Here is a 22588-nt window from a genome sequence, read left to right as displayed (position 1 = left end):
TGGCTGTGACTATTCGTGGTTGGTAAAACAGGATTTAGTTTCACGCAACAGAAAAATTAGAAACTATCACTCACTGAGTTAGCGGCCTATGCTAACACGAGTTGGTAAATGATGATCTAGTGCTCCTAACTGGGACCGTGATACCACTTGACATACCGACTAGTCACAGAAACCCAACTCCTTCGCTCTCAGATTTACCAACCCAGAATAGTTGCATTGTCCACCACGTCAGGTTTGCTTACCTTGAAATCTGGTAGACAAAGACAGCACTAAGTTGTATTTTACGACCAATCTGGAACTTTCAACATACACTTATTTGAAGGTAATGCGTACTATGAAATAGGTTGCATTTCTAAAAAGTGTGGTGGGAGAATCAAATTCGAGATATTAATTCTGACGTCTATATATTTGGCGTGTGGATTAGCTAATATTGGTAATATGTAATGACGAGAGCATGTTTTTGGAGCCGGCCACCTCTAGAATGGCCGCGAGATAGCAAACCTGCGTAACGCGCAAGGGCCGGTTTTTGAAGGCAGGAGGGGGGTGGGAGCCCAAGTATAGCTAACCTCAATCTCCATTTCTGCTGCGTCTTGCCCATAAGGATTACATGTGAAAATTTCAACCTATGTAAACTTTCATTTTTTTTGAGGTTTGCTTTCAAAGTTCCTATTTTTTGAGTTAAGAAAACCTTTGGAGGTGCGATTATTATGCAATCTCTTCATTGCTATCACTTTATTCAACAATATTCCGCAAAATGTGGGCAGCGTCTGACATGGGTTTAGATGGCAGCCTGCTGTGTGAGCCCAAGTAAACCTAACCTATATCAACTTCAAAACGTTCCGGGTCTCTAACACTGGTCGGCCATTCTAGAGGTGTAGTTCGTTGTTTTCCAGTGAAAACTAGTGAAAGTCAAGTGTTAGTTCAGAAATCGATCAGGCTCTATCCATTGGGTTCTTAAAGATTTAATTAAATAACAAAGAAAATAAAGTACCTGCGTAAATGAGCTAGATGAATTAAAAATAGCAAGCAGTAAAGTATTAAGTAAAAAAAGTAATTAATTAGGTAAAATAAAAGTAAATTTAAAGAAAGTACCTAATAAATAACAAAATTATATGAAATATAGGCCTTACAAAAAAATTGCAAGTAAATTGGTATGTATCTCATAATATATTGTACATTGTCGCGGAAAAATCTTAGTTGGTTGCAGAAATTCTAGTTTTTCGTTAAAATCGAAGTTATATGCCGATTTTTCGTCGCGGTAATTATCGCTCGGTTTAGCTTAATGGTTAGGATTCTCGGCTAGTGTTAGGTAGGTTGTAGGATCGAACCCCGACAGAGGTGAAAAAATTCTATCGCCAAATTACACTGGATTAGCCTCCGAGAGATTAATCTTTTTCATTTTTCACGGTTTCGGCGAGTTTCATCGTGCTTAATCATTTTATTCGGGGGAAAAGGGGGCTCTTTTCCAACACCTTCTGTTACATGCCCCGGTTTTTGTGTGCCGCCAGATTGGAGCTGGAACAATCTCGATTCATTCTGTAAACCAGGCATTCAATAAAGCCTACCAGGCGTATATTCTTACATAACAATACGAGTAATGAGTAAACCCTTAATCCTTGGCAAGATTTACCAACCCGCGTAGTCGGAGGAGGCAACCCGCCCGCCCGTGACACCGTTAGCCGTACTTACCAACCCGCTTTGTTCGGATCAAACAGGAGTTGAGCTATGACGGAAACGAAATAGGCGGGTTGGTAAACACAGCCCTTTTCCTGGTTGCGGCCACTAGTCTCTTTTCTCCGTGTGTTTGGTAGAAATACGTCCAATTAGCAGTTCATTCGGTTTTTTGGTAAGAGACCATCAGGGCTTGACAGTATAATGGTTCAAAGACAAGAAAACGGGTCCGAGGAAAAAAATATTTGGACGGCCCGTTGAATAGCATTGGTTGATCGGTGTGCTGTACTATGGTACATCCGAGTGATTTCAAAAAGCGAGCCCTACTGGCACGCTTAAAAATATCGATTCGTTATCGCCCAAACGAGAAAACCTGTTGCCGCGGTAATTTGGCTACGCCAGAGCTATGCCTCAGTAAGAAAAAAACGCCGTATGAGCACTCAAGAGTTGCCAAATTTCCTCCGATTAAATGTTTATTTTGGAGCAGAGTTATGAATATTTTTCCTTGAAACTTCAGATTATTTAGATCTGATTGCGAATAAAATTCTCGGAAAATCCGAGGGAAAAATATTCACAGATTTCCTTGAAAGGCCAACTTCTTTAGGCCCATACGGCGTTCTTCCTCAGAACGGTAGAGTGGAAGTTTGAAGTGTGCGTGTAGGGCGACGATAAAGCGGTAACCAATCGGCTGGAAAATGTCCATTTTGGTCTTGCATTCCGCCTCCGTTTCATGAGTCCTTTATCGACAAAACACACGCGAGCTTCGCGCCAGAGGCGTGGCGTGCTGTGCAATGTATCGATTGATATGCCATTCATACCTCTGAAAAAATATCGATTATCAGGGCGTTCGGAATGAACACCATAATAATCGATTCTTTAGCATAGCTTCAAATGGAATAATATCGATAATCGCCACTGCTTCGCGTCATAACGAGAAGCACGCGGAACTTCATTGTAAAAAAAATGATGGAAAACTGACTACCGAGTGATTCAGTAGGTTGAATTTACCTGGTATCAGCATAATTACGTTTCACATTGCCAAATTTCTTTTCATATTTTATTATATTTTATGGGTTTATTTACACGAAATCTGGGCAACATAAGGTTTCACGACTTTTAGTGAGTTTTTCCTAAATTTTAAAAGTGTTTTCGCATAATTCATAGGCGGATCTATAAGGGGGGGGGGGGGGGCAGTTCAGGGAGCTCCGGTTTCTTTCCTAAAATTTTCGAAATTTTAAAATTTAATATGCAGTTTAGGTCAATTTCTTCATGAATAATTACCGAATTTGGGTTTCTTCTTTCTTCTCTCCTCCGTTTCATCCTTCATTCTTCCTTCCCTTTATCCTCCTCCTTTTTTCGAGCAAACGGAAGGAGACCCCCCCTTCACCACTCATGGATCCGCCTATGGCATAATGGGTTCCTAGACAATGTATGGATTAAACAGTGGCGAGGCGTGAATAATCGATTATCGATACTTCTCTATTTGAAGCTATGGTAGAGAATCGATTATTAAGGTGTTCGTTGCGAACACCCTGTTTATCGATCCTTTTTCATTGGTTCAAATGGCAGATCAATCGATATATCGCAGAGCACGCCACGCCACTGGGATTAAAGTACTACGCAACGAAATCCCTTTTCCTTTCAATCTCCGTCCTCAGTCGAATTCGGCTCCAATAGTGATACTCAAATCTTTCGAGGTGATCTGAGTTTGGTGGTACCATCGGTTTGTGTCCAAGACAACTGAAAAACATAACGGAAACTTTAAAACAAATTGGAAAAAAATGAGAGAAAAACAACAGTTTAGCTGGATGGAAGGCTGAAAAAATAAATGGAATCGGTACATTTCCTGCTATTATAGTCACAGTATCAACGTGAATTTTAAAGCTTTGCAAAATGAACAAAGAAGGTATAATAACTCGTTGACCGCTGATAATTTGAAATCGAAAAGCCACGCTCAATTAGCATATTCTGCCGTGCTAAGGAAAAACGCCGTATGAACATTCGAGAGTTACCAAATTCATTTCGATAAAATGTTTGTTTTTCAGGAAAGCTATGAATATTTTTCCGTGAAATTTTCAAAATCTTTACATGAAATAGCGGACAAAATTATCTGAAAAATTGAAAGAAAAATCTTTACAAATTTTCCCGAGAATTCGTGATTTACCAAAGAAAAGTTAGCATCGCCTGAAGGTTCATACGGCATTTTTCCTTAGCATGCCAGTATTGGTCCACAGTGGCGTGGCGTGAATTGCGATGTATCGATTGTTATGCCATTTAAACCTATGGTAAAGAATCGATTATGAAGGTGTTCGCTGCGAACACCCTGTTCATCGATCATTTTCCATAGGTTTAAATGGCATAACAATCGATATATCGCAAAGCACGCCACGCCATTGGTCCAGCTCTTTAGCGGGACCGGAACAAACAGCAACGCGAATAACGTGTCAAAACGTATCCGACCTTCCCCGAAATTCAGTTTTTTCTTCATTTTGTATGATTATTTTGATCCTCATGGCTACGATTAATCGTACTTGAAAAGTCAAGATAAAGATTAATGTAGTAATGAGTGGCTAAAACGTATTGGCATGATGTCTATGAGTGACTATGTAATTGAATTTATAGTGTTTTTCTGGATCATACGAGCGCGTGCAATTGATTCTATTTGCAGTTCGTTGGATGAATGACATCTCTGCTGCCGTGCTAAGGAAAAACGCCGTATGAGCCTTCAGGCGATGCCAAGTTTCCTGCGATAAAAACCGAGTTTACTAGGAAAATTGTGAATATTACTTTTCAAAATTTTCAGGAAATTTTGCACGCAATTTAATCTAAAATATCTGAAAATTTCAAGAAAAAATATGCATGAATGTTGTCAAAAATACATGTTTTATCAAGGGAAATTTGGCAACTGTTAAATGTTTATACGGCGTTCTTCCTTAGCACGGAAGTCAAGGAGAAGCGATCCAATTTACAGAATACGTGCATTCAGGAATTTTATTTCATATTATCGATGAAGTTCATCCCGATGTTGGTCTTCGGAGCAGAATAAAAAATGGAAGCTTACTTATCTCGCCCGGGTGGACGTCAACCACAAGTGTGTTACACTTATAGAAACACTCTAAAGGAGGCTGTAAGGTCCAGGTTTTTGTGCCCTTGAGTTGTGCTTGCCACGAAGGATAGTTAACGTTATCAATCTATGGACAAAATATGGATTGAAAAATATTTTGCATTATTGATTGATAGTGAAAAAAAAAAAAAATTGGTAAACCTTTCAGCCAGTGTTGAACATTTACTGTCCATTCCACGCAGGGAAACAAATTCAAATGCATGTTTATCTCCTTTAGTGTTCTTGAAAGTAGATCAAATTTTCTTATTCTAATTTTGTGTAAGAGGCCTCTTTATCCCCGCCCAAGTAGCACAAATTGCCACAAGTTGCGACCGCAGCGTTGTTCATGTTGCCTACATACAAATCGAGGGTACTCTTTGGTTTATTTATTACAGTAAAATTGAAGGAAGTTAAAACTTTGGTTAGCACTCTTTTACCCATTCATCTAGTTTTTGAAAATGGCTCATTTAAAATCGGAATTCATTCACCAATTGTTGTGAAGTTATTGCAGTTCCACGGTGAAAAATTGCAATTTTAGTCAGGGTTGCACGGGTGAAATGAAAAATATGAAATATTGAACATTTTCGTGGAATATTTCATGAAATTTCACAAGTTGTGAAAAATAAGAAACATTTTTAGGGGTTGGGTATGCAACACGCACTAAGAAACACCAAACAGCAAAAACCGGCTACCCTCCATTCAATGTTGTATTTTATTTCGAAAAATATTTTGCAATATTTTTCATATTCTTCTGAAGTTTCGTGAAATATTTCACATGAAATTTCCAGATTTAATTTTTCACGAAAAATTGCTATCCTGAGTTTAGTGCATTCAATTGAAACTTTGCTTCACTATTTTTGTTTTACTGTGCTACGTGAACGCTTGACGAAATTTCAATCCAAACAGGCCCTCGATATCCCGAGAGAGGCAACCCGTTGAACGGCGAGTTACATATAAGTATATATCTAATTCATCCTGGCAAGGCGAGAGATAAGTACAGATATTTACATGCATTTTAGCGCCGTATCCAGGGCTGCCCATGAAAATCCAGTCCGTCTGTTTGTTCTCCGATGTTTGAGGTAGAAAATATGGAGGCTCGTAGTGCTCTCTCAAAATTCGCGACACCCGCTCGTCGCAGTTGCTCCTGAGAATACATAAATATATAATGTAAGATATAAATAGACTATAAAATATACTCTAAGTGTGAATAATACTGCCTTACTAAGGAAAAACGCCGTATAAACATTCGAGAGTTGCCAAACTTCCTTCGATTAAACGTTTATTTTTTAGGCAAGCTATTGATGTTTTCCCTTGAAATTTTCAGAAACTTTAGGTGAAATTGCAAACAAAATTATCCGAAAAACTGGAGGAAAAATATTTACAAATTTTCCCGAAATTTTGTGATTTACTAAAGGAAATTCGGCAGCGCTTGGAGGCTCATACAGCGTTTTTCCTTAGCACGGCAGAATATTGAAATAGAATATGCCATCATATTCTGCCGATAAAGTCGTTTCCTTCATCACAAAAAAAAAAAAAAAAAAAAAAAAAAAAAAAAAAAAAAAAAAAAAAAATGTAACTACAGTTCAATGTTATGCATAATTTTCTCATGCAAATTGCATTCTTCTCGGATCCATTAATCTATTAAAAAATGCATCAGTTTTTTAAAAATGGCTCATTTAAAATCGGAGTTCATCGACCAAATGATGTGAAGTTATCGCAGTTCCACGGTGAACAATTTCAATTGTATTGCACTGAATTGCAACTTTGCTTCACTATGGGAAAACTTGTGGATTTCTATCTGAAAATTTTACGGATTTTTCTTCCGATCTTGAACAAAAACGGCAGATTTGGACAAGAATTTCACCGATACACTCTTGTAAAAATTGAATTGTTTGATCCGTTCAATTTTGCAATCATGCATTATAAAATGCGAACTATTTATGAATAATTTTGAAACGCTGATTTGAGATCACTGCAGTGAGCGTCACGTATCCTCAACGCCTATATTTCGTCAAGGGGTGTGTAGAACAGTGGCGCGGCGTGCTTTGCGATATATCGATCGATACGCCACTCAAACCTATGAAAAAAGATCGATTATTAGGGTGTTCGCAGCGAACACCTTATTAATCGATTCTTTACCATAGCTTCAAATGGCGATATATCGATAATCGATCATTCACGCCACGCCACTGGTGTAGAAAATCTCCTCGGGTCTTCAAGAGAGGGAGGGGGCCGTTGTCACGCCATCACACAGTGGATCGAGTCAATCAGAGCGGCCAAACATGAAATTTTCAACTAAACCTGCAAATTTTGATGATTATTTTATCACATTTTAAATTTTAAGGGGTGCCTCTGAACGAAAATTTCACGAGGAGACCGATCAAACTACTTTAAGAACCTCAAAGTTTTGAATAAACGGAACCATAAGCCTTTGAACGTTGTGTCCGACCTCGAGTGTTGACTCGGTCCACCGTGCTCCAGTATCGCCTCGCCATTTTTTTTCGTCGCCCGAGTAATAAAATATGTTTATAAATAAAATTTAAGCGACATCAAAAATAGTCACTTGAACACACACGGAAAAACACAAAGAATGGATATCGACGGTGAAACTACCAAACCACGTATCTCGTTTGCGGTGTTTAAAAATCTACGCTCACATTTTATTTTATCGAAGTAGACCAAATCAATATCATTCCTTGAAATTTTTACAGAATTTTCTCCGCGCGAAGAGGAAAAATCACAGAAATTTTCAAGAGTGGACGTTAAGTAGTTTTTCATTTAAAAAATAAAGTATGACAGGAAGTCTGCGACGTCGCAAACCGAGATACGTGGTTTGGTAGTTTCACCGTCGATATGTTGCATGTGTGAGGAATTTGCGATTTGACTACTGGTTTTTATGTAAAAGTTCGCGAGAAACACGATGGTGCCACTGGTTTTCTCTGAAATTAACTCCCAAGCTCAAAAAAAGCTCTCAAATTGAGGCTGTAATGGAGGGGATATCCCGCCCTACCCTGAGAGTCCACCTCTACATCAAGACAAACTCTCCATGCACATATAGGGAGCAAATACATTGACAGGGCTGCCGCTTTATTCGGGGACTCTAAGACTGAAAACACGGCATCCCTGCTAATGTATTTGCTCCCTATGTTTACATGGAGAGTTTGTCTTGATGTAGAGGTGGACTCTCAGGATAGCGTGGGATATCCCCTCCATTTTGGCCTCAACTTGAGAGCTTTTTTTGAGCTCGGGAGTTGATTTCAGAGAAAACCAGTGGCACCATCGTGTTTCTTGCCAACTTTTACATTAGAATTACCAGTCAAATCGCAAATTCCTCACACATGCAACATCTTCATTCGTTCTCTCTTTTCTCCCCTCATTTTCCCTCCCTTTCATCGCTTTCCTCCGAGATTGATACTTACCACCCAACGTACCAGGGCTGTGTTCCCTCCGACATGTTGGCCCGAGCAGGGTCCATATTGAAGACGTCCCTGAGTTGCTGAAATTCCGTCTTGTATGGAAAGAACTGGCAGGCTGCCTGAGACTCCCAGTTATGGTCGCTCTCTCGATAGACTCGCCGGAAAAAATCGAAATCGAAAACTTGCACCGCTGACCAACCCCGTGATCCATCTACCACCACAACTGGACGCCCTGGCCCGACATATCTGGAATTTTAATTGAATCAGTGAGAACGAAAACACACCAACTCGGTAACTCGAAAATACGCAATGTCCATTAAAGACAGTTAACTTACATAAAAGTCATTGAAGTTAGCGCGTCTGCTCCAACTTGGACCTTTAAAGTGGCCATAAGAACTTGTCTTTCGGCAACAAAAATATTTTTCTTAAACTAACTTCTTCACCTACTGTTCAGTTTTGTGCGTGTCATAATTATTTTAATTTTTCCAAGGTTGGTGTGTTTTCGTTCTTACTGATTCAATTATGACTCAATTAATTTAATTTTTTTTTTTGGTGACAGTGGCGTGGCGTCCTTTGCGGTACATGGTTGATCTGTCATTTGGACCGCGTTTAACAGAAAAGAACCAAGCAACATCAGCTATTGCCAAAGAGCCTCCCAAAATTTCGCCCCTTTTTCGGTATTCGATTCGACCATCGAACCAAGGTTTAAGTGGAAGCTCATAATAACAGAAAACTCAGGAAAAAATGTCAAGATGAGTATACGGACCGTTTTTGAGTTACGGGGGGGGGGGGGGGCAAAGGGGTCAAACTCCGGCCTTATTTTTCGCTATTTTCTTGTTGAATTGATGTGTCTACGGGGTTGTTATCGTTATTTACACATGTTATACACACCGGTTCCTACGTATTTTTACACGCAAAATCGAGTTTTAAGGTTGACGAGTCGCTATATTGATCGGTTATATCGATTTTTTAAGATTCTTTACGGAAAATCGACGATTTTTTTAGATTGAAATTGTTCACTTTTTATTCATGGATAACTAAATGCACCTAATATGACTGTAGTACACCGACACCTACGTTTTTTTTTTCTTGTAGAATCGATTTCTAACGTTAAAGAGTATATACATGAATCGCTCATATCGAATTTTTGCGATTTTTTAGGAAAATCAATGATACATTGGTATTGAAATTGGTTATACTCCATCCGAGAACAACCGAATTTTGGGTTTGAACACATTTCCGGTCGGGTCGATTTCCAGTAGAATCAGGTTTTCGATTGGGGCACATTTCCGGTCGAGTAAAAATTAAGATTTTCGATTTCCGGTCAAGTGAAATTTCGGGTTCATAACGAATCCCGTTTATTGTGGTTTCCGGTCGGTCAGATTTCCGATCGAATCAAATTTTCAGTCGAGACAAATTTTCGACAGGGACACGTTACCGGTTGGAGACAGTTTCCAGATGGGTTAGTTTCCCGTCACGGCATATACGGATGGATTACGATTCCAGTGAATTGGAATTTTGAGATGGGTTGGATTTCAGATTGGATCGAATTTCCAGTTGGGTCAAGTTTTCGATTGGAGCACGTTTCCGGTCGAGCAGAGTTTACGGTTGTCGATTTCCGGTTAAGTAAAATTCGGCCGGAAGATTAGTCGATTGATTTGAGTTTCCGGTGGGTAAGATCACCGGTTGAGTAAAGTTTTGGTTAGCAGGGTTAGATCAGGTTTTCGGTTGAGTAGGATTTGTGGTAAATTTGAGTTTCCAGTTAATTTAAAGATTGAGTTAAGTGAACTAAGTGTCCCGTTTAATTGAACGATCCCAATTTATCAATTGACGATTTGCGTTGTCCAGGAAGTTCATCGATTTTTGGATCCAAGAATTCCGAGGGATGCACCAGAAACAAAAAAGAAACACAAATGCTGATTATAAGAGTGAAAAGTACATGTAAACTTAAAGATGAAAATAAATACCTCTGAACTATTTATCAGTGTATAAGTCGCAGGGAGTCAGCAATCGCCGGCATTTTGCAAGCTCCATACTTGTCAATTTGTCAAATTGTAATTACGATAATATCGATATAACAAAGATTTCTTTACGCCTTCAAATCCAGCGATACTCTCCGCTTTGCCAAGGAGTTAGTTTAGTTGCTTAACCGAACCTAACACAGATTATTGATGGCATTTCACGAACTCGCGAGTGTGCTAGCTGGCACCATGTATCCAAGAAGAAGGGGCTAATGCATGCTTGAATTTGAGGCATAATAATATCTACTCCCAATCTCGTTTTTTCACTTTAAAAAGATTTAATTTGTTGATTAACCACGAATAGATTACAATTTGCCGGCGATTGCTAATTGCCTCCAACATATATACCTGAGAATGTTTGTGAAGAAATAAATGAGAAAAAAAATTACTGACTGAACAATCACAATCACGGCCTGTGTAAATGTTAATTAAACAATACTAAAACACTTTATCAATGGTAAAAGTGTAGAGGTGCGAATCACAGGAAAAACGATTTTCCAGGAAGGTAAAAAAACTGTCTGCATTCCTCTTTCTTGTCGGTAGAAGGGTAAGAATTCTTGAGGATGGCAAGAATAAGATGTTTTCCCAGACTCCATCAGCAGTTTCAATAATTTCTCGAACTGTTAGAAAATACGACAGAAATGCCGAGTTTCTCGTTTTTGGCACGAAGAATTGACACTTCATCAGGAGATCCGCATTTTTGCAATTAGTGTTTTAAACTTTTTGGTGGATTTGAATCATTTAAAGACTGAAAAAAGGGTTTCGAACTTAAAATTCCTTAACAGATTAGATTTAGTTGGTCGTCGATGTTCCATCCATCCATGCTTTACACATTCCTAATGGAAGAGTGCCTCCTTAAGAGGAGAGTACCTTTTCTTCAATTTTGATTACTCACAGTTAATCAAGGTAAGCTCATTTCATCATTCACAACCGCTTTTGAGTAAGTTGCGATCTTAACAACAGCGACTCATTCAATTCCAATTCAGAATACGATAACCGAACCAAGGGACTTAAAATACACAATCTGATCCAGCCGCCTGCAATCTCTCCTTTGAAATAAGACGCAGAGACCAAAAACAATCTTATTATTTTTTCAAACTAATTTTCCTCGGCATTTTTCGAATATGCGGCTCGATTTAAAACCCAAAATGGACCACTAGACAAGGTAGGAATCTCAGCATTCTGATACATGTTTCGTAACGAAAATTTCACGTAGAACACGATGCGCACCATCAAAATTGCCAAAACTAACTCTTTACGAAGATATTTAATGATTCCTGATGCGTGAATTCAAACCACCCGCTCATGAAAACTCAATGCTCTACGTGACTCACATCGCGCGCTAGACGTTATCATGACAATCTATGCGATATAAAAATCTGGCAACCTCGATTTTGACGCTTTGGCTCAGCTATAGCTAGTTGTTTATAGTTTGAAAGATACACGGTGGGAAATGAACATTGCTCGATTGAGAAGCTTGCTGAAACCGTTGTAGGGCGCGATTTGACTCACGTGGAGCTTTGAGTATCTTTTGAGCGGGCAATTCCAATTCCTCGTAACCAATGTGAAAAGGAAACGTTAATATCTTCGTTCGGAGTTAGTTTCAGTTATTTTCGTTGCGCGAATCGTGTTCTACGTGAAATTCTGGTTAAGAAACATGTATCAGAATGCTGAAATTCGTACCTTGTTTAGTAGTCCTATACAAGGTCATTTACAATGGATACAGAAGAGCGCCTTCAAATCTATCCGTAAACTTAATGCAAAATTCTGATACCACTATTCGTGCTTCCTGGCAAGCATTTTGCATACCCGCCCATTTGAAGGCGAATCATCGACTTCAGGCAACGGGGTACAAATTACAGCAATGTCATTCGAAATTCAATCGAGGAGCCAAAGCCCGGGGCAAGCCCCCTGACCCCTAAGGAGCCGATCCCGGGGGCCAGCCCCCTGACCATTACAGAGCCCATCCCGGGGGCCAGCCCCCTGACCCCTACGGAGCCGATCCCGGGGGCCAGCCCCCTGACCCCTACGGAGCCGATCCCGGGGGCCAGCCCCCTGACCCCTACGGAGCCGATCCCGGGGGCCAGCCCCCTGACCCCTACGGAGCCGATCCCGGGGGCCAGCCCCCTGACCCCTACGGAGCCGATCCCGGGGGCCAGCCCCCTGACCCCTACGGAGCCGATCCCGGGGGCCAGCCCCCTGACCCCTACGGAGCCGATCCCGGGGGCCAGCCCCCTGACCCCTACGGAGCCGATCCCGGGGGCCAGCCCCCTGACCCCTACGGAGCCGATCCCGGGGGCCAGCCCCCTGACCCCTACGGAGCCGATCCCGGGGGCCAGCCCCCTGACCCCTAAGGAGCCGATCCCGGGGGCCAGCCCCCTGACCCCTACGGAGCCGATCCCGGGGGCCAGCCCCCTGACCCCTACGGAGCCGATCCCGGGGGCCAGCCCCCTGACCCCTACGGAGCCGATCCCGGGGGCCAGCCCCCTGACCCCTACGGAGCCGATCCCGGGGGCCAGCCCCCTGACCCCTACGGAGCCGATCCCGGGGGCCAGCCCCCTGACCCCTACGGAGCCGATCCCGGGGGCCAGCCCCCTGACCCCTACGGAGCCGATCCCGGGGGCCAGCCCCCTGACCCCTAAGGAGCCGATCCCGGGGGCCAGCCCCCTGACCCCTACGGAGCCGATCCCGGGGGCCAGCCCCCTGACCCCTACGGAGCCGATCCCGGGGGCCAGCCCCCTGACCCCTACGGAGCCGATCCCGGGGGCCAGCCCCCTGACCCCTACGGAGCCGATCCCGGGGGCCAGCCCCCTGACCCCTACGGAGCCGATCCCGGGGGCCAGCCCCCTGACCCCTACGGAGCCGATCCCGGGGGCCAGCCCCCTGACCCCTACGGAGCCGATCCCGGGGGCCAGCCCCCTGACCCCTACGGAGCCGATCCCGGGGGCCAGCCCCCTGACCCCTACGGAGCCGATCCCGGGGGCCAGCCCCCTGACCCTACGGAGCCGATCCCGGGGGCCAGCCCCCTGACCCCTACGGAGCCGATCCCGGGGGCCAGCCCCCTGACCCCTACGGAGCCGATCCCGGGGGCCAGCCCCCTGACCCCTACGGAGCCGATCCCGGGGGCCAGCCCCCTGACCCCTACGGAGCCGATCCCGGGGGCCAGCCCCCTGACCCCTACGGAGCCGATCCCGGGGGCCAGCCCCCTGACCCCTACGGAGCCGATCCCGGGGGCCAGCCCCCTGACCCCTACGGAGCCGATCCCGGGGGCCAGCCCCCTGACCCCTACGGAGCCGATCCCGGGGGCCAGCCCCCTGACCCCTACGGAGCCGATCCCGGGGGCCAGCCCCCTGACCCCTACGGAGCCGATCCCGGGGGCCAGCCCCCTGACCCTACGGAGCCGATCCCGGGGGCCAGCCCCCTGACCCCTACGGAGCCGATCCCGGGGGCCAGCCCCCTGACCCCTACGGAGCCGATCCCGGGGGCCAGCCCCCTGACCCCTACGGAGCCGATCCCGGGGGCCAGCCCCCTGACCCCTACGGAGCCGATCCCGGGGGCCAGCCCCCTGACCCCTACGGAGCCGATCCCGGGGGCCAGCCCCCTGACCCCTACGGAGCCGATCCCGGGGGCCAGCCCCCTGACCCCTACGGAGCCGATCCCGGGGGCCAGCCCCCTGACCCCTACGGAGCCGATCCCGGGGGCCAGCCCCCTGACCCCTACGGAGCCGATCCCGGGGGCCAGCCCCCTGACCCCTACGGAGCCGATCCCGGGGGCCAGCCCCCTGACCCCTACGGAGCCGATCCCGGGGGCCAGCCCCCTGACCCCTACGGAGCCGATCCCGGGGGCCAGCCCCCTGACCCCTACGGAGCCGATCCCGGGGGCCAGCCCCCTGACCCCTACGGAGCCGATCCCGGGGGCCAGCCCCCTGACCCCTAAGGAGCCGATCCCGGGGGCCAGCCCCCTGACCCCTACGGAGCCGATCCCGGGGGCCAGCCCCCTGACCCCTACGGAGCCGATCCCGGGGGCCAGCCCCCTGACCCCTACGGAGCCGATCCCGGGGGCCAGCCCCCTGACCCCTACGGAGCCGATCCCGGGGGCCAGCCCCCTGACCCCTACGGAGCCGATCCCGGGGGCCAGCCCCCTGACCCCTACGGAGCCGATCCCGGGGGCCAGCCCCCTGACCCCTACGGAGCCGATCCGGGGGCCAGCCCCCTGACCCTACGGTGCCGATCCCGGGGGCCAGCCCCCTGACCCCTACGGAGCCGATCCCGGGGGCCAGCCCCCTGACCCCTACGGAGCCGATCCCGGGGGCCAGCCCCCTGACCCCTACGGAGCCGATCCCGGGGGCCAGCCCCCTGACCCCTACGGAGCCGATCCCGGGGGCCAGCCCCCTGACCCCTACGGAGCCGATCCCGGGGGCCAGCCCCCTGACCCCTACGGAGCCGATCCCGGGGGCCAGCCCCCTGACCCCTACGGAGCCGATCCCGGGGGCCAGCCCCCTGACCCCTACGGAGCCGATCCCGGGGGCCAGCCCCCTGACCCCTACGGAGCCGATCCCGGGGGCCAGCCCCCTGACCCCTACGGAGCCGATCCCGGGGGCCAGCCCCCTGACCCCTACGGAGCCGATCCCGGGGGCCAGCCCCCTGACCCCTACGGAGCCGATCCCGGGGGCCAGCCCCCTGACCCCTACGGAGCCGATCCCGGGGGCCAGCCCCCTGACCCCTACGGAGCCGATCCGGGGGCCAGCCCCCTGACCCTACGGAGCCGATCCCGGGGGCCAGCCCCCTGACCCCTACGGTGCCGATCCCGGGGGCCAGCCCCCTGACCCCTACGGAGCCGATCCCGGGGGCCAGCCCCCTGACCCCTACGGAGCCGATCCCGGGGGCCAGCCCCCTGACCCTACGGAGCCGATCCCGGGGGCCAGCCCCTGACCCTACGGAGCCGATCCCGGGGGCCAGCCCCCTGACCCCTACGGAGCCGATCCCGGGGGCCAGCCCCCTGACCCCTACGGAGCCGATCCCGGGGGCCAGCCCCCTGACCCCTACGGAGCCGATCCCGGGGGCCAGCCCCCTGACCCCTACGGAGCCGATCCCGGGGGCCAGCCCCCTGACCCCTACGGAGCCGATCCCGGGGGCCAGCCCCCTGACCCTACGGAGCCGATCCCGGGGGCCAGCCCCCTGACCCCTACGGAGCCGATCCCGGGGGCCAGCCCCCTGACCCCTACGGAGCCGATCCCGGGGGCCAGCCCCCTGACCCCTACGGAGCCGATCCCGGGGGCCAGCCCCCTGACCCCTACGGAGCCGATCCCGGGGGCCAGCCCCCTGACCCCTACGGAGCCGATCCCGGGGGCCAGCCCCCTGACCCCTACGGAGCCGATCCCGGGGGCCAGCCCCCTGACCCCTACGGAGCCGATCCCGGGGGCCAGCCCCCTGACCCCTACGGAGCCGATCCCGGGGGCCAGCCCCCTGACCCCTACGGAGCCGATCCCGGGGGCCAGCCCCCTGACCCTACGGAGCCGATCCCGGGGGCCAGCCCCCTGACCCCTACGGAGCCGATCCCGGGGGCCAGCCCCCTGACCCCTACGGAGCCGATCCCGGGGGCCAGCCCCCTGACCCCTACGGAGCCGATCCCGGGGGCCAGCCCCCTGACCCCTACGGAGCCGATCCCGGGGGCCAGCCCCCTGACCCCTACGGAGCCGATCCCGGGGGCCAGCCCCCTGACCCCTAAGGAGCCGATCCCGGGGGCCAGCCCCCTGACCCCTACGGAGCCGATCCCGGGGGCCAGCCCCCTGAACCCTACGGAGCCGATCCCGGGGGCCAGCCCCCTGACCCCTACGGAGCCGATCCCGGGGGCCAGCCCCCTGACCCCTACGGAGCCGATCCCGGGGGCCAGCCCCCTGACCCCTACGGAGCCGATCCCGGGGGCCAGCCCCCTGACCCCTACGGAGCCGATCCCGGGGGCCAGCCCCCTGACCCCTACGGAGCCGATCCCGGGGGCCAGCCCCCTGACCCCTACGGAGCCGATCCCGGGGGCCAGCCCCCTGACCCCTACGGAGCCGATCCCGGGGGCCAGCCCCCTGACCCTACGGAGCCGATCCCGGGGGCCAGCCCCCTGACCCCTACGGAGCCGATCCCGGGGGCCAGCCCCCTGACCCTACGGAGCCGATCCCGGGGGCCAGCCCCCTGACCCTAAGGAGCCGATCCGGGGGCCAGCCCCTGACCCCTACGGAGCCGATCCCGGGGGCCAGCCCCCTGACCCCTACGGTGCCGATCCCGGGGGCCAGCCCCCTGACCCTAAGGAGCCGATCCCGGGGGCCAGCCCCCTGACCCCTACGGAGCCGATCCCGGGGGCCAGCCCCCTGACCCCTACGGAGCCGATCCCGGGGGCCAGCCCCCTGACCCCTACGGAGCCGATCCCGGGGGCCAGCCCCCTGACCCCTACGGAGCCGATCCCGGGGGCCAGCCCCCTGACCCCTACGGAGCCGATCCCGGGGGCCAGCCCCCTGACCCCTACGGTGCCGATCCCGGGGGCCAGCCCCCTGACCCCTACGGTGCCGATCCCGGGGGCCAGCCCCCTGACCCCTACGGTGCCGATCCCGGGGGCCAGCCCCCTGACCCCTACGGAGCCGATCCGGGGGCAGCCCCTGACCCTACGGAGCCGATCCCGGGGGCCAGCCCCTGACCCCTACGGTGCCGATCCCGGGGGCCAGCCCCCTGACCCCTACGGAGCCGATCCCGGGGGCCAGCCCCCTGACCCCTACGGTGCCGATCCCGGGGGCCAGCCCCCTGACCCCTACGGAGCCGATCCCGGGGGCCAGCCCCCTGACCCCTACGGAGCCGATCCCGGGGGCCAGCCCCCTGACCCCTACGGAGCCGATCCCGGGGGCCAGCCCCCTGACCCTACGGTGCCGATCCCGGGGGCCAGCCCCCTGACCCCTACGGTGCCGATGCCGGGGGCCAGCCCCCTGACCCCTAAGGAGCCGATCCCGGGGGCCAGCCCCCTGACCCTAAGGAGCCGATCCCGGGGGCCAGCCCCCTGAACCCTACGGAGCCGATCCGGGGGCCAGCCCCCTGACCCTACGGTGCCGATCCCGGGGGCCAGCCCCCTGACCCTACGGAGCCGATCCCGGGGGCCAGCCCCCTGACCCCTACGGAGCCGATCCCGGGGGCCAGCCCCCTGACCCCTACGGAGCCGATCCCGGGGGTCAGCCCCCTGACCCTACGGTGCCGATGCCGGGGGCCCGCCCCCTGACTCCTACGGTGCCGATCCCGGGGGCCAGCCCCCTGACCCCTACGGTGCCGATGCCGGGGTCCCGCCCCCTGACCCCTACGGTGCCGATGCCGGGGGCCAGCCCCCTGTCCCCTACGGTGCCGATCCCGGGGGCCAGCCCCCTGACCCCTACGGAGCCGATCCCGGGGGCCAGCCCCCTGACCCCTACGGTGCCGATCCCGGGGGCCAGCCCCCTGACCCCTACGGAGCCGATCCCGGGGGCCAGCCCCCTGACCCCTACGGTGCCGATCCCGGGGGCCAGCCCCCTGACCCCTACGGTGCCGATCCCGGGGGCCAGCCCCCTGACCCCTACGGTGCCGATCCCGGGGGCCAGCCCCCTGACCCCTACGGTGCCGATCTCGGGGGCCAGCCCCTTGAGCCCTACGGTGCCGATCCCGGGGGCAAGCCTCCTGACCCTTAAGGAGCCGATGCCGGGGGCCAGCCCGCTGACCCCTACGGAGCCCGTCCCTAGGGCCAGCGCCTTGACTCCTACGGTGCCGATCCCGGGGGCCAGCCCCCTGACCCCTAAGGAGCCGATCCCGGGGGCCAGCCCCCTGACCTCTAAGGAGCCGATCCCGGGGGCCAGCCCCCTGAACCCTACGGAGCCGATCCCGGGGGCCAGCCCCCTGAGCCCTACGGTGCCGATCCCGGGGGCCAGCCCCCTGACCCCTACGGAGCCGATCCCGGGGGCCAGCCCCCTGACCCCTACGGAGCCCATCCCGGGGGTCAGCCCCCTGACCCCTACGGAGCCGATCCCGGGGGCCAGCCCCCTGACCCCTACGGTGCCGATCCCGGGGGCCAGCCCCCTGACCCCTACGGTGCCGATCCCGGGGGCCAGCCCCCTGACCCCTACGGTGCCGATCCCGGGGGCCAGCCCCCTGACCCCTACGGTGCCGATCCCGGGGGCCAGCCCCCTGACCCCTACGGTGCCGATCCCGGGGGCCAGCCCCCTGACCCCTACGGAGCCGATCCCGGGGGCCAGCCCCCTGACCCCTACGGTGCCGATCCCGGGGGCCAGCCCCCTGACCCCTACGGTGCCGATCCCGGGGGCCAGCCCCCTGACCCCTACGGAGCCCATCCCGGGGGCCAGCCCCCTGACCCCTACGGAGCCGATCCCGGGGGCCAGCCCCCTGACCCCTACGGAGCCGATCCCGGGGGCCAGCCCCCTGACCCCTACGGTGCCGATCCCGGGGGCCAGCCCCCTGACCCCTACGGAGCCGATCCCGGGGGCCAGCCCCCTGACCCCTACGGAGCCGATCCCGGGGGCCAGCCCCCTGACCCCTACGGTGCCGATCCCGGGGGCCAGCCCCCTGACCCCTACGGTGCCGATGCCGGGGGCCAGCCCCCTGACCCCTACGGTGCCGATCCCGGGGGCCAGCCCCCTGACCCCTACGGTGCCGATCCCGGGGGCCAGCCCCCTGACCCCTACGGTGCCGATCCCGGGGGCCAGCCCCCTGACCCCTACGGTGCCGATCCCGGGGGCCAGCCCCCTGACCCCTACGGAGCCGATCCCGGGGGCCAGCCCCCTGACCCCTACGGTGCCGATCCCGGGGGCCAGCCCCCTGACCCCTACGGAGCCGATCCCGGGGGCCAGCCCCCTGACCCCTACGGAGCCGATCCCGGGGGCCAGCCCCCTGACCCCTACGGTGCCGATCCCGGGGGCCAGCCCCCTGACCCCTACGGTGCCGATCCCGGGGGCCAGCCCCCTGACCCCTACGGTGCCGATCCCGGGGGCCAGCCCCCTGACCCCTACGGTGCCGATGCCGGGGGCCAGCCCCCTGACCCCTACGGTGCCGATCCCGGGGGCCAGCCCCCTGACCCCTACGGTGCCGATCCCGGGGGCCAGCCCCCTGACCCCTACGGTGCCGATCCCGGGGGCCAGCCCCCTGACCCCTACGGATGCCGATCCGGGGGCCAGCCCCCTGACCCCTACGGAGCCGATCCCGGGGGCCAGCCCCCTGACCCCTACGGAGCCGATCCCGGGGGCCAGCCCCCTGACCCCTACGGTGCCGATCCCGGGGGCCAGCCCCCTGACCCCTACGGTGCCGATCCCGGGGGCCAGCCCCCTGACCCCTACGGAGCCGATCCCGGGGGCCAGCCCCCTGACCCCTACGGTGCCGATCCCGGGGGCCAGCCCCCTGACCCCTACGGTGCCGATGCCGGGGGCCAGCCCCCTGACGCCTACGGTGCCGATGCCGGGGGCCAGCCCTCTGTCCCCTAAGAAGATAAAGCGGGTTGCTGCGCACCGGGCACTTGGAAATCTTCAAGACACGGATTGGTGTTCAACCCGAAATTTCACTTGACCGGAAATTGAAAAAATTAATTTCTACATCACCGGAAATGTGCCTCAATTGAAAACCTGACTTAACTTGAAATTGTCCCGACCTTGAGTGTGTTCAAACCCAAAAATCCGTTGTTCTATGATGGAGCAGAACCAATTTCAATAGCATTGTATCATTGATATTCCTAAAATATCGCAAAAATTCTATATGAGCGATTGAATTATTGACTCGTAAACGTTAAAAGTTGATTATACAAGAGAAAATACGTAGGTGTCGGTGTACTACCGTCATATTATGTGCATTTAGTCATCCATGAAGAAAAAATGAACAATTTCAATCGCAAAAAATCGTCGATTTTTCCGTAAAGAATCTTAAAAAATCGATATAACCGATCAATATAGCGACTCGTCAACCTTAAAACTCGATTTTGCGTGTAAAAATACGTAGGAGCCGGTGTGTATAACATGTTTAAATAACGATAACTACCCCGTAGACACATCAATTCAACAAGAAAATAGCGAAAAATAAGGCTGGAGTTAGACCCAATCCCCCCCCCCCTCTTAACTCGAAAACGGTCCCTATACTCATCTTGAAATTTTTTCCTGAGTTTTCTGTTATTATAAGTTTCCACTTAAACCTTTGTTCGATGGTCGAATCGAATACCGAAAAAGGGGCGAAAGTCAGCCCTTATTTTGGGAGGCTCTTTAACCAGGCGATTTAATTTTTTACGAGAGAACCTTTGTGCGAATCTCTTTGAAAATTTTAAGGAATTTTCTTAGTGCTATGGAGAAAATTCACTGAAAATTGCACAACCGTTTTCATATAAAGAACTAAATTCTTCGATTAAATGATGGCAATAGCTGATGTGGTTTGGTTCCTTTCTGCTTAACGCAGTCCATTTAAATCTATGGCAAAGGATCGATAAAACAGGGTGTTCTCGACCAACACCCTGATGATCCTGGTTTGTTAATAATTACCTCAAAAAGCACGATTCCAACTTGCAGCGCTTTCATTTTTTGTGATACTCTCCGCATCATCAGGGAGTTAGTTTAGTTACCTGCTCGATCCAAGCTCAGTTATGGTCGTGGATCTCACTACAAGCTCTCCTGAGTGCGCCTGTTACTACCATGTTTTTACGGAGGAAGAAGTCAGTGGTGTGGCGAGCTTTGCGATACATCGATTGATCTGTCATTTAAACCTATGAAAAAGGATCGATAGGCAGGTTGTTCGCAACGAACTCCTGACAAATCGATTCTTTACCGCAGCTTCAAATGGGGAAAATCGATATATATCGAAACATGCCTCGCCACTGGTTTGTGACGTTGAGGAATTGCATGCATTTCATAAACCTATGATTAAAATATAAAAAATCTCACTGAAAAATGAGGTGCTCGATTCAAGCAGAATTACTCGATTTTATCGCAAAGTGGAAACGTATTTTGATTAAATAAAAATAATGCTTTTATGAAAAAAGGTGCTTTTATCAGATAGAAATTTGCTTGATAGAAGTGAGTTTACTCATAATTGGACGTATTTCTATCAAACGGAACTAAGCGGCAATTTGAGTTCCTTTTAAGGAATTTAGAATGCCGGATAGCACGTTCTGTCAAACGGACCTAAGCGCCATGGAAAAGCATTGCGAGTATAGGACGGAATAAGCCGGACGCCCGATTCCGCCGCCAATCCAAGCCCCCCTCTACCTTCCTCACCCTATGGCGCTTAGGTCCGTTTGATAGAAATACGTCTAATTCAAGAGAAACTCGTCTTGATAGTACAGGTCCAAGTCATTTATCGCCAGTGATAAAATCAATATGATATTGAAACATGTTTGTCATGCTCGATTTTATCGCAAAGTAGAAACATATTTTGATTACATAAAAATGATGTTTTTATAAAAAGGCACTTTTATCGGATAGAAATTTGCTTGATCTAAAAGAGTTTATTTATAATTCCATGAGGAAATCTTCTTGATAGTAGTACAGGTCTAAGTCATTTATTTCCAGTGATAAAATCAATATGGTATTTAAACATGTTTGTCATGTTCTGTTTTTCCATGCTGTTTTTCAGACTCGGGAAATCAACTGATACAAATCAATTGACGAAAAAATGGACGTATTTCTGCCAAACGGAACTATGTCAAAAACATAAGCCCGGACAACCATAAGAATATATGGACGAATTTCTGTCAAACGGAACTAAGCGCCATAGGGTGAGGAAGGTAGAGGGGGGCTTGGATTGGCGGCGGAATCGGGCGTCCGGCTTATTCCGTCCTATGCTCGCAATGCTTTTTCATGGCGCTTAGTTCCGTTTGATAGAACGCGCTATCCGGGATTCTAAATTCCTCAAAAGGAACTCAAATTGGCGCTTAGTTCCGTTTGACAGAAATACGTCCATATGCATAACAGGGCTCACGTCATAATGCACATAGTTCCGTTTGACAGAAATACGTCCAAATGTGGATACAGATTTCATGCTTTTGGTATACCTTTGCTCAAATTCTGACGGGGAAATGTCGCTGACTTTATCCACTTGTGAAACATTCAGGCAGATTGAGCAGTCCTCAACAGGTCGGAACAAGTAAGAAAGCGACTCCGGAACGTAACCGACGCACTAGAACATCCGAGATGAAAACTCGATGAGCAACCAAAAACCAAACTAACAAACTCGTCAAGATGAAAACGTGTGAAAAAACACAGCAAAAAGGACCGAACACCTGTATATGATAGGGTTAGCATTAACAAAAAACCCGAGACAAACCATAAGACTTAGAACTAGGAAGTAAAGAGGAAATTAGAGTCCGCATTGAATAGGGAAAGTGCTTGACCA

General features: G+C 51.9%; 1 protein-coding gene across 3 annotated transcripts in view; it reads right to left on the bottom strand.

Moving 5' to 3' along the window:
• Window positions 1-2879: 2879 nt before the first annotated feature.
• Window positions 2880-22588, bottom strand: part of LOC109035127 (uncharacterized) — a 53243-nt gene continuing 33534 nt past the window's right edge. Inside the window, exons 6-10 of one of the 3 annotated variants that reach the window (XM_019048625.2) lie at window positions 22248-22372; window positions 8206-8436; window positions 5783-5918; window positions 4733-4862; window positions 2880-3411 (exon numbers count right to left, since the gene is read on the bottom strand). In XM_019048625.2, coding sequence (XP_018904170.2) covers window positions 3326-3411; window positions 4733-4862; window positions 5783-5918; window positions 8206-8436; window positions 22248-22372 — 708 coding nt within the window. In that variant the 3' untranslated portion in view covers window positions 2880-3325. Of the gene's footprint in view, window positions 3412-4732; window positions 4863-5782; window positions 5919-8193; window positions 8437-22247; window positions 22373-22588 lie in introns of all 3 variants that reach the window. The other 2 variants (XM_019048627.2, XM_019048624.2) reach the window with 2 other exon arrangements.

The sequence above is a fragment of the Bemisia tabaci genome, chromosome 10, assembly GCF_918797505.1.
Source record: "Bemisia tabaci chromosome 10, PGI_BMITA_v3".
Lineage (NCBI taxonomy): Eukaryota > Metazoa > Arthropoda > Insecta > Hemiptera > Aleyrodidae > Bemisia > Bemisia tabaci.
The sequence above is the reverse complement of the archived record's forward strand: the minus strand, read 5'-3'. Positions and strand labels throughout refer to the sequence as shown.